The sequence below is a fragment of the Xiphophorus maculatus genome, chromosome 5, assembly GCF_002775205.1.
Source record: "Xiphophorus maculatus strain JP 163 A chromosome 5, X_maculatus-5.0-male, whole genome shotgun sequence".
NCBI classification, from domain to species: Eukaryota; Metazoa; Chordata; class Actinopteri; order Cyprinodontiformes; family Poeciliidae; genus Xiphophorus; species Xiphophorus maculatus.
In genome coordinates this window covers 12,928,183-12,940,259 of record NC_036447.1, presented here as the reverse complement: position 1 = coordinate 12,940,259, position 12,077 = coordinate 12,928,183, and the positions used below count along the sequence as shown (strand labels likewise).

Here is a 12,077-nt window from a genome sequence, read left to right as displayed (position 1 = left end):
TGAGTTTTGTTGATATGAACAGAAAAACCCCCACCAGAAATTAGCCTAAAAAAGTGAAATTAAAATAAATACTGTACAGATAGCACAGTATTTACTACTGTACTATCAATATATTGATAGTACAATATATTGTAACAATATATTTTACAACTATATTTGAAACCCTGAATGATGTGTCACTGCATAACTAACTAAAAAAGATATATTATCAAAGGTGATTGATTATTTGTGTTAGAAAGCAGAAATGAAGGATCTAAATAAAGACTTCCTTACCAATGATTCATCAGTGCACTGGAAGACATAGCACACAAAATGGCAGCTTCCGCCTTCTGCCATTTCTCTGCAAATGAAGCCAAAGTGATCGACATGATGAATTCCCTGGAAAGAGATGGAAGCAAAAGTTATTTCAAATGAAACACAGACCCAATGTGGCACATTTGGGTAAAAACTCTGCTTCTTACCTGAGAGCAAAATGAGATTTCTCGGAAACTCTTTTCTATGGCAACTTTCTTAGTGTCTGGACTGACCAAGAAGATCTGGGACTTGCCCACCTAATAAGAAAAAACACAGAAAAATATTTTAGTGTGCATAAGTAGGGTATTGTGTAAATGCTAAAGAGTTAAAACCAGACATATACATATGTACACTGTACAGTGAACCCTCGCTATATCGCGGTTCACCTTTCACGGTCTCGCTGCTTCGCGGATTTGCATCGTGCATTGTGTTCTGCATTCTGATTGGCTAAACAGTCTCTCCGCTTCTTCTCTACCTGTGTGTCAACAACATTGCGGTTTAATATGTACACGTACGTAAAACAGCTTGCCATATTTAACATAATCGATGGTGGCATGTCAGTCTATAAGAATCTTTTTGCCCAGAAGAAAAAAGAGCGACAACAACTACCGATAACTATGTTCTTCTCTCGAAAAAAACACACCTGCGCCGCGGGCTTTAGAAGAAAAAAACGCTACAGAGCGGAGTCAGGATGCAGCGGCTCAGTCAGAAGAGCAGTGAAATACACGTGAGTCACTATTTGTCCTACTTACTTTGTCCTACAGTACTTTGTTTTGTTTTTTTTCATAATCATTTTTTATTTTCTCCCGTTCTAATCCAATGACTCAGGTCGCGGTGGGGTGGCGCTGATCTCCGCAATTCGGGCACGGGAATCCGCCTTCAGTTCATATTAAAATGATTATTTTACAGTACAGTAGTTATTTGTAATAAAAAAAAAGTTTATACAGTACTTTTTATTTGTTAAACAAATGTCTGGGCCTGTAAAAAGGTTTTGTTCTTTGGTTTCAATGTATTATGGAGTATTTTATTGTATAATAATTGCAAAAAAAAATAAAGGTTACTACTTCATGGATTTCGCCTATCACGGGTTCTTTTTGGAACGTAACCCCCGCGAAAAACGAGGGTTCACTGTATACACATTAAATTTGTCTCTTTTTCTGGTTTTTAGGAAAAGCCCTAAACTTTTCTATTAGCTAAATGCAAGAATAATGAGAGAAGAAGTGTAAATATATTTGTTAGGATAACCTTTAGACTTCAACACCTGGGCCAAATGTTTTTTAGTATCCTTCCATAAACATTTCACAACACCTAGCTGGAATTTTGGTCTATTCCTCTTCACAGTTCTGTCAAGTAAACTCCCTCACACACCCACACCTTTCTGTGCTCACACATTTCCAACTGTGCTGAAATCATGGCCTCTCCAAAACACTGACTTTTTTTTTTTTACTTTAAGCCACTTTGAGCACAAGCTTTATCTTTGTGACTCATTTCTGAAACTGTTGCTTCTATATTTCATACAACGTTCTTTCATCTAGGGTGGGAATTTATCGTATCACTTATCATGAGAAAAAAAAACCTTATCACCACAATGAGAATTTTGATTTATCAGGTCAACAACAAAGTTCTTTTCACTTTTGTCGGAAACCCATAAATTTGCCATTTTTAACATTTTTCCATTGAGCATCAAAAAATGTACAAATAAATCCTAAAATATGATTAAATGCACTTACTGTGCTGAGGTTATTTTTGTCTGATGCTAAAATGTATTTGATAATTTGAAACATGCAAATGTGAAAAAAAGTGAAAATATAAGAAATCTGTAACAAGCAAATAATTTTTCACAGTACTATAAAATGATCTTAACAGATATGGAAATTGAGCCTGCAGACTTGTGGAGCTCTGCAGTTCTCGCTCTGACATCTTGGCTGACATTTAATTTTCCATGATGTCACATAAGAAGGCAATTTGTCACACAATTCACATGAATCTAAAGAGCAGAAACCTCCCAACAGATCGTTCTATATGGACTCTAGAGCCTGACCTAAGTCAGTGACTTTGGGGCAAAAAATAAAAGCAAAAAATACATTTTTTGCTAAATTTTCTAATGACATTGTTTGTCCTCCTTCTCCAGTTTCCTTCTCTATTAAACTTTATTCCCATACTGAGACTGTTCCTAACTTAATAATTTGATCAGCTTGTTCAAACCTGGGCCAAAAAAGTGACGTCACACAATGAGATCAGGCTGTGGCAGCAGAAGGGTGAATCATGAATGTCAATAAGAAGAAGTCTGATATGTGCTGAACTGGGCAGTACTACGATGATTCCTCTGCCAGTGATGACCATTTCCTGTCTGGAATACAGTCTGGAAAATCCATGCTAGCATAATACCGGAGGAAGCAAGTAAAGGTCAGGCAGAGGAGTGTTACTTTGGCAGATTTGAGCACCAGTCAGCATTTGTTCCTGCTGAGTCGGTATTATTTTCTATCATGTTTTTGTTCTTTGCCACTTGTTTTCTATCAAGTTCACGTAAACTGAGTTCACAGAATCCAAACTCTTAAATGTTACAAAAATCCTCTCAGAAACGTGTTACAAGCATAAGACTTGTATGGAGTCAACTTGGAAAACTAGAAATATGTTGGGGGGTTTATCCATCAGCAACATTAAAACTGTGAGATATTTAAAGTCTTAAAATTTCACAATCAACAGTTTTGAACTACAACAGTAGCTTTTGTGTTATCTGTCCATAATCTGACACATTCAAAACAAATAATCCAAATTCAAACATTGATATAATCTATAGGAAAAATATGTTTCTTTTCCCTCTTTAATATTAAGTTGGCTCAATGAAAATTACCTTATTTAGTCAGTGAAGGGAATATGCTGCACTTCTTTTTAGTTTGGTTGTTTTTTATTACAGGCCATTTAAAATATATATTCGCATATTTATTCTACAAAAGACATTTTGTAATGACAACTACATTTTTAATTAACCTAGAAAATAGGCAGAAAACATATTTATATATTGTTAATGTTGGCAATTATAGTACCTAAAGACATGAATCAGCTGAATCTAACGGTGAAACAGATTCTCTGTTCCCATTTTTATAAAATTAAAACAGCCAATACAAGTGGCTGTTAGGATTACAGATCAACAAGAGGGGAGTGCATTATTTCCTCAGCTATATTATCCACTATTTATACCGAGGAACACATGAAATTCATTTTAGTCAGAATTTCTGACTTTTGTGGAGCATACAATAAAAAGCTTCTTCTTAATAATTGCAAGCTTTAAAAATAATTTTAAAATATTAGAAATAATCATTTTTCCTAATTTTATTTTACAGGTGGAAAAACAATAATTGATCTGTCGCAGTCACAAAGCATCCACCATGATCAACAATATTCAATGAGTGTGATTTTATGGGATTATTCATAGAATAAAATTACCGTAAACAGCATGGTCCGGTTCTCCTGCAGGCTGGTTGGCTGCACCGTCGTCGAGCAGGTGATCGAATCTGTAGTGTTGTTGTTAGAAATTTCTGGACAAAGGCCGTTTTCATCGAGGTGCAGGCTTGGGAAGCTGGAGTCTCTCTTAAACAGAGCAGAGCTCGTCCCAGTGGTGGCGCTTCCTGCTGTACCGTTCCGAACAGAACCATTTCCCAGTCCAGAGGATGGGAAGGTAAACGCCCTCCTGAGCCCATCCACCAAACCTCCACCTCCCTTATCTGTTGTCCCTGAGCCATGCAGCTGACTGAACTTCTCAATACACTCATCTATTAAAGCAGGTGGGGCTTTCTTGTGAGCAACACTCACTCTGCCGCAGAAAAGTACCTCAAACTTTTTAGCAAACGTTGTTGGAGACACAGCAGAGGTGGGAGCGGTGGAGTTTGATGTAGTAGAGGCTGAGGAGAGGCATGTTTCTGAAGAATCACTGCCTTCTGAACTTGTGGACGTCTTTATGGAGTCAGGGCAGATGTCATTGTTGCGTGCTGAGCTTTTGCCAGCCTGCCTCAACGTACTGATGATCTCAGGGACCTAAAACAGAGACACAAACAAAGAAAGCTAAAGTACCTTAATGACACACTCACCGAATACAATTCAGGTATATTGCATTTGAATGTAGGGACTATGGAAGAGCAGAACACATATTCATTCAGTTGAGGATAAGCAAAAGTTTCCTGAAATATCCGCAATAAACTTTCAACTTTAGACTGAATTATTAAACCTACACAAATTGTGAGTGGAGGTTTTACAAATGCAGCTGACTTTATGATGTGGCTGCTAAAAACAACAGACAAGTCAAAGTGGGGGGCTTTGCAATTTGAGCACAAAACTGACCTGCAGGGGGCAGTAATGTTGTTGCCTCACCTCACTGTGCACTAACCTGCCTACCACTGTAAAGGGTTATGATTTCCTGGAATCAATGGGCTTTTGCAAGATTGTCTTGTATTAAGAGAAGCCAAATTAGACGTTTCATCACAAAGCTGGCTTTGTTCTTTCTTGGGAGTGTGTTTGGTCCTCATCTGACAAAAGTTTCCCATGCTCATGTTAGTTTCCCCATGTTCTACATGTGATTTATACAGAATAAGAAATTGTAGAGCAGAATATTTAACACATCACCATCCAGACATTTTTGTATTTTAACCTTTAATAAGTTAATAGCAGTACTGTTTTTGCATGTGAAGAGAGCAGCAGACTTTGCTCAAAATAGAACCTGCTCTGTCTTTAAGATCTATAAACTTTATCTCACTCTACTACTGACTAACTGCATCACAAAGGAAATTTGAGGATGTAAAACACACACACAGAAAGTGGAACCAACAAGTCGCTGATAAGTGTGAACTTCCAGCTCACACTTATCTGCCCACATATAAACATTAGTTTGACGTGCTGAAACTTTTGGGTTTTATGAACAGCTGATGATTGAACTCTGTCTCCATGATCAGGAGTTCCTTCAGACAGCAATGCTGAATGGATTTCTTTGTTGTGGACCGAGACTGAACAATGAAGATAAATCTAGGTCGGATTGTGCAAGATGTGTTATGGCTATGTTGTTATTCAGAGAACATCAACATTGGCATGTTGTGTAGTATACTATGTGCAAATATCTTGCAGGCTGATAACTGTCTGGACAGGCTGATAACCGTCTATTTAGAAACAGATTGTTTTTGGTTTCAATATACTGTTTCTACTAAACACTCTCCATAGATATTTTTCTGTTCACAACAACAAAAATGTAGCTTATATCTCCCTACTTAAAACAAAGCTCATAAAGAAAAATATAAAACAATATTTCAGTAAATGGTTTGTTGGAGCTGTAAAGAGTGACACACATTGATGCAAAAGTAAACAATACTCATTGTAACACAAAGTTAAGGATTATTGGCCTGCTGGCATTTGAATTGGCATAACAAACAATGGAGTAACTGTTGAAAAGAAAAAGTCTGCAACAAAGATACACCAGCAAAAACATAAAAAACAGCATGTAAATTAGTTAGAACAGATGACTGACAGTGCCATCAGAAAATAACATCTGGCTGCCATTTCTGCTTTTCCTATTTTGGTCCAATTTAACACCACCACAGTGGCAGTGTACCAAACCGAGGAACAAAAGGGAGGAAGTAGATGAGCTAAGCAGAAGCAGTGGTTGAGTCACACCAGGAATGTCAGTCGGATGAAATGCCTGAGCAACAAATAAGTTTTACAGACTGAGAGCCAGGTCTTGCTGCATCTTGTCTCGGTATGAGGTGTGCTCAAGCCAGTTAATTTTTTTATGTAATCAAACCAACACCTCTCTAACTATGAGACGACAACATCTGAGAATGCTTAAGGTTTCTGTAATTGGAAATCCAACACATCAACTGAAGTTATATTAATACTTTCAAAATCAAGATGTCAAGGACAATTACAAATGGTTTTCAATTGTTTTTACAAATATAATCCTGAAGTCTGTGGCATTTATTTGTATGCACCTTTGTTGAATCAATACTATTTAAAACCACGACTGCAATTTTTAGAGATATGTCTCTACTAATCACGACTAGCCACTCTGGTCATGAAGGGATTTTTGGCAAGCGGTGTCTACACACACTCAAGAAAATCCAGATTCTTTGCATGTATTATTTATTGCGTGATGGTGAAAAGACTGAGCACTACAAGAAAAGTCTGTCAAGCTTCAAGAAACTCTTGAAAAGCCAGCTCTTAAGAGGACATCTCCTGTCCTAGTACCCATCTCTTTCTGCCTGTCACCTCCGACAGAGCCCAACTACTGGTCTTCCTTCTTTATGGATGTCTCAAAATAACTTTTTCACTACTTTTTTTCATGAGCTGTTGAAATTGCTGGACTATATTAGAGGCTGCACATACACATCAGACAGAGAAATGCATTTTTTATTTGAAGGGATTTTGTTCTGGGTGCTGGGGGCCTAACCATGTGGTACACACTAGGCATCACTGCCGGAAGGAATGACAAATTATCAAGCCTGTATGTTTTTATCCTTGTGACAGCCATGTCATTAGTCTAAATGTTTGCTTCATTAACAAAACTGTAGAGAAAACAACATGAGCTAAAATAAGGACCTTTCTGACAACCAGTCAGCCATTGTTATGAAGATAATAAAACTATCTGTTCTATGTTATTAAAAGGTTAAGAAACTACTGTATCTCAGTTACACACACAGAGACCTGAATTAGCAGACACGTACTCAACAAACAATCTTAGCATTGGACAAGTTTGACTGAACGTCTCTTCTAATGCTACGTTCTATAAACCAAAGCTTCATCTGCTCAATCTCAAAGATGGCTGGGCTCAACATGAACATCCAGACACCCTGTTTGTCAGCTCTTTGCCACAAGTGTCTACTTGAGAGTAGAGTGGTCTGTTTGTCCACTTACAGACTTTCTGTTTTGCCTTCCCCTCAACCGGCCTATTCCTCTTCCCTTAATTTTCACATTTATTTTCAACAACACCTTGACTCATTTCTCTCTCCTCTTTAAAAGAAACATGGAATATCAGTTAAAGTATGCACTGAGAAGCAGCTGTGGTTAGCATTTCGTATGTTCTCACAGTTTTATCAACAGTCAACAATGAAAATATTCATTTGTTGCAGCCTTGAGGCAATTCATGTCCTTTCCATTTGAGTATGTAATCAATTCCAGTGAGCAGGAGCTCTCAGAATATTCCTTGTATTGGAATTTGCTCTATTAAAGTTTTTTTTGTTCTTGTTGTTATTCTCACTTAAATGTTTCAGACCATTAACCTAACTCAGTACAAGACAAATACAGTCTAGGTTAATATAAAATATATAAATGATTTTCTAAAAGAGAAGCAGTCTAAACAAACATGGTCCTGTTGGACATTTGGCTGAAATGAAGGCCATCAATGATCAATTGTGACAAGACATACAGGCCCTGAAGCAATCCCAGATAATTATGTTATTCTGATTCTGAAATGTTAGTTTTAGAACAGATTTAACAGGGTGTACTTTTGTCTCACCAGTCCAGCAGATTTTATTCCATAAAATCTTGAAGGATAACCAAGACGTTTTTTTTTTTTTTTTTGCCAAATGTGTCATTTGTGTGTTATTTTTAGTCAGCAGTGGTTTTGGTCTTGAAACGCTTCCATGATGCATTTTTTGCCCTGTATCCCTGTCTTATTGTTGAATAGTGAGCACTGACTTGACTGAGGAAAGTGAGACGATGCTTATTATTAAAAGTTTTGTCATTTTCAATAAATTTAGAACTTGCTTTCCAAAGAGATTTGTTTATAATACTTAAAATATAGTTTAAAAACAAGAACCTTTAAGCAGGAATCAAACACCATTTTCATTAAGTTCACATTTCTGCATTAAAAATGTGTCATGTAATTCTAATTTTCAATTACATTTTCTGTAGGTGGAAAATCATCATAATTGACAGAAATAAAGGCTTGAAAAGATCCACGTTTCATTTAGTGAAATGAGTTGATTAAACGTTTTGATAATAATCTAATTTATTGAATGCATCTGTAGTTAATCAGTTAATCTATGATTTAACAAGGGGGACATTTGTTTTTCACAAAAAGCAGAAACTGAAATCTGTAAAAGGCAGATGCATTTTTTACAGCCCTGCGTATGGCCGGTCATCTGTGTCATTCCATGCTCCTTCTTACAGTTTTAAGGTCATACATTTGAGGAGTGAAGTGAAATGGATGGAAAAAGGGTTTGTCAGATGGCAGCTTCGGCTACAGTCAACTGTTTTTCTCACAGTGGAACATTTATAACAGGCTGATCTCACACAGGAAGGCATCTGGACTCAACCTCATGCAAAGACCCACAGATCGGTCCACTCACAGTGCAGTTATACTGAAAAAAGCTCAAACTCCCTTAGAGAGAATTAAGTACAACTAGCGTAGTGTTAATTTCAAGAGGAAGGAAGTTACACAAGCGCTGCCAAAAATAGAGAAGTTTCAGCTTAGTGCAATAAACAAAGTGAACTCTTTTGGGTTTACCAAAACAGGCGAGTCAGAGGTGACTGTGATATACGAGAAGATAGTAATGAGAACAAATGTAGAATAATTTTCCAAGTACAACAAAACTAACCCACACAATCACCTTTTGGCAGGAGGTCAATTATTCAACAAAATTTGGACAAGAAGCAGTACAGGTACCAGCCTTTGATTAGCCATGCCTGATAACTACTGACTTCTTAACTTTAATAGATGTTTATTTACCTGATTTTATTTTCACTGTTGCTTTTTTCCCCCAGAATGTTTTAGTTGTAACTTTGCCTCTGAATGGCTGCTCAAAAAGAAAGCTAAAATTATAGCAGTGGTGAATAGCATATTGACTCAGTTCTCCAGCCACTGTTGCTAATTTTACTAGCTTCAAGGGATTTTCAAATGTAGCCGTTCAGCTTTAACCAATTACTATCCAGGAAGCAGAAACGTAGACACAAAGCAGCTGTGCTGTAACAGCTTCATGTAATAGTCATGCTGCTCACTGTGCTGCTTACATGCAGCGTGACTGGCTAAGGTCCTGTACTTTTTACACCTGTCTTTTGAATCAGATTGTGAATACTTAACAAAAATGAAGTTGACATTTATTGTAAAACTCAAAAGGGAAGTAAATTTACTATTTGGGCATAGGTCAGTATGAGATGTTCACAGTATGATAACCTTTACTTAAACTACTGCAGTTTCATTGTTTTTAGTAAAATAATAATAACTGTAGATGCCAAGAGCTAATTGCTTTAAATTAAAATGGAAAAGCAGTACTTAAATGTCATACTGCCAAATCAAAAACACATATGGATTATTATAGTGAAAATAATCTTTTGCACAACTTTCTAGGTGTTTGATATTAACTTGATTAAAAAACTAAATTAAAATGGATACAACACACTGTAGGAGTTCCCAAGCAACCATATTACAGAGAATATTAAGCAACATTTAAACAGAGGATCTTGATATTCGATTCTGATTTTTTTGCTGAAATCTGATTTTTTTTTTTTTTTTTTGTTGTTGTTTTTTGCCATGGTCATTTATACTACTAGTTAAATGCAATCAGACTTCTGTGTGAACAATTTATGACTCCAACATAACCAGCCAAGGAAGAATATTGACATTACACAGCAGATTACTACTGTTTACAGAAGTAATAATATGACACCGTTTATGGATCACTTTTACAGTTTACTCAGAAATGGAAGTGGACAGTTTTTTCACAAAAAAACAAGACCAAGGAAGTTAATATAAATAAAGAACAGGTAATAAAAACTGCTTTTGTGGAGCATTGACTGCAATTTCTGGAGAGAAGTATGTTTGGATGTGTAGTCAGAGCCAAGAGAGGTGGGATTATGTGATGTGCTTCACTGACTCAGATTTCTTTCATAACTTTCATAATCTTAATTTTCAGCCATTGTTCCAGATTTACCGTGTTTAGCTTCTTCTGGTGCAGAATTATGATGCCTCTCTCACATCAATGACTGCAGACACATTGAAAACAATCAAATATGTACCTGATTCAGTACCGCACATGGAAGTGGAACAAATCAGATTTTAGGGGGGATGAAAAAATCAGAACTGGGTTGTTCAGACAGTCATGAAAAAGTCGGGGGGAAAAAAGGTGGATTGAGTCGCATTTTCCAGCTGTTAGAACATAGCCATAGTCATTCTGCTCTTCATAGAGTAACATATGTCCAACAAGGTGATGTAAACCGGTTGTAATCTGGCTTTCTAGTGGTTACCAGGTATGTTCTTCATAGTTTACCGGTTGTAGTCCTAAAACAATGTTAAATAGTTTTAATAGGTCTTTAATTAAAGTAATGAGTGTGCTTCTTTACCTTCACCACCACAAATGTATTTTCACATGGTAAAGATAAAGTGTAGTAGAGTTTGTTAAGCCAGTTGACCTGCAATGCAGCAACAGGTGGGGGAGGGTGGTATATTAATACCCCATTTTCCAAGCAGTCTAAGAAAATCATGGTCGCTCTGGCACATTCTCTAATAGTCGAGTCTTTAACAACTATGAAAGAACGTGCTAGAAAAGTTTGCACCAATGTTGAAACAATAGCTTTAAAAAAATGTAACCTCTGCATCCCCATAAACATCTATTGATATAGCACAATCTGTGTAATGGGTGTTACACACTGCATTTCTGAGAAATTGCATATTTTTTCCTAGATTTACACAAGAAGTGGGAATTCCAATGCAATAATTACATTTGAGGAACAGCATTTTTATGACAAGCAGGGGAATCCCACTAGTGGGAAAACAGAAGAGACAACCGTTTTAAACCTAAATGCATATTAATTATGATGTTTCACTTATGCCAACTAATGCTGAGGAGAACTTTAAGAACTGATTTTGTAAAAATGGACAAATGAAAAAGATAAAGAGAAGGGAAGCATTACTGATGATTTTATAGCTGGTGTGACTGAGCCTAATGGATAGACATCTGACTGGTGAGGTCAAGAGAAAGAAAAAACATAAAAATTACAGAAAAAAAAATCCCAACAACAAATCAGGTGGCCTAGAAAATCAGAATAAAAACAATGACGAAATGAAAAAAGTCCCGTTCTCTTCTTTCCACGATCATGTGGCTGAGTCTTGTGCCTTCTAGAACGAACCCAAGTTCAAAGTTCAATATATATTTAACAGAAGAGATGGATCACTAACAGAGAGTGAAAGGCAAAGAAGAAAAGGAAAACATTTAAAATGGTGCAGGGTAGGCAAATGACCCCATCATAAAACACAAAAAAATGATGTCGCTACATGAACATCAGAATAAAGGAAAGCCCCTTCCCCCCCAACTGGGGTGAAAGTACAGAGTATCAGATAGCAGGCAGAAATGACAAGACGATGGGAAACATAAATGGTTTGTCAAATAAGAAACAAGACATATGTTGGTCTTGTACAGTCATATGTCGGTCACAAGAGGTGACAAAGCAGGAGTGGGGAAAGGAAAGGAAAAAAGGCAGACTAAAACTTAACCCATCATTTTCTGGACAGTACTTGGTAAACACCATCTTCAATAAGCTTTCACAGTATTTCTGCCTCAATGACCAAAGTGTTGTCCATACTGGACTTTGCTCGACTTTTTTTTTTTTATGAAATCAGTTGTTCCAACTGGAAAGGTTTATAGGTGAATCCCTGAGAGAAGTCATTCTGATGAGCAATGAAGTCATAAAAGCCAACCTATTATTCATTCAGTGGCCTACAACAGTAAAACATGCATCACAGCTCCATACATTACAGCCTGTACTGCAGAAGGATTCCTGGAGCTGCTGGAGAGTTAAGATCCAAA

The 12,077-nt window shown here is 36.8% G+C and overlaps 1 protein-coding gene across 6 annotated transcripts in view; it reads right to left on the bottom strand.

Moving 5' to 3' along the window:
* Window positions 1-12,077, bottom strand: part of tbc1d1 (TBC1 domain family member 1) — a 55,316-nt gene that overhangs the window by 31,142 nt on the left and 12,097 nt on the right. For all 6 annotated transcript variants that reach the window (XM_023333158.1, XM_023333161.1, XM_023333162.1 and 3 more), the window contains 3 exons: window positions 3,742-4,329; window positions 462-551; window positions 274-378 (listed from right to left, as the gene is read on the bottom strand). In XM_023333158.1, coding sequence (XP_023188926.1) covers window positions 274-378; window positions 462-551; window positions 3,742-4,329 — 783 coding nt within the window. The remainder of the gene's footprint in view (window positions 1-273; window positions 379-461; window positions 552-3,741; window positions 4,330-12,077) is intronic.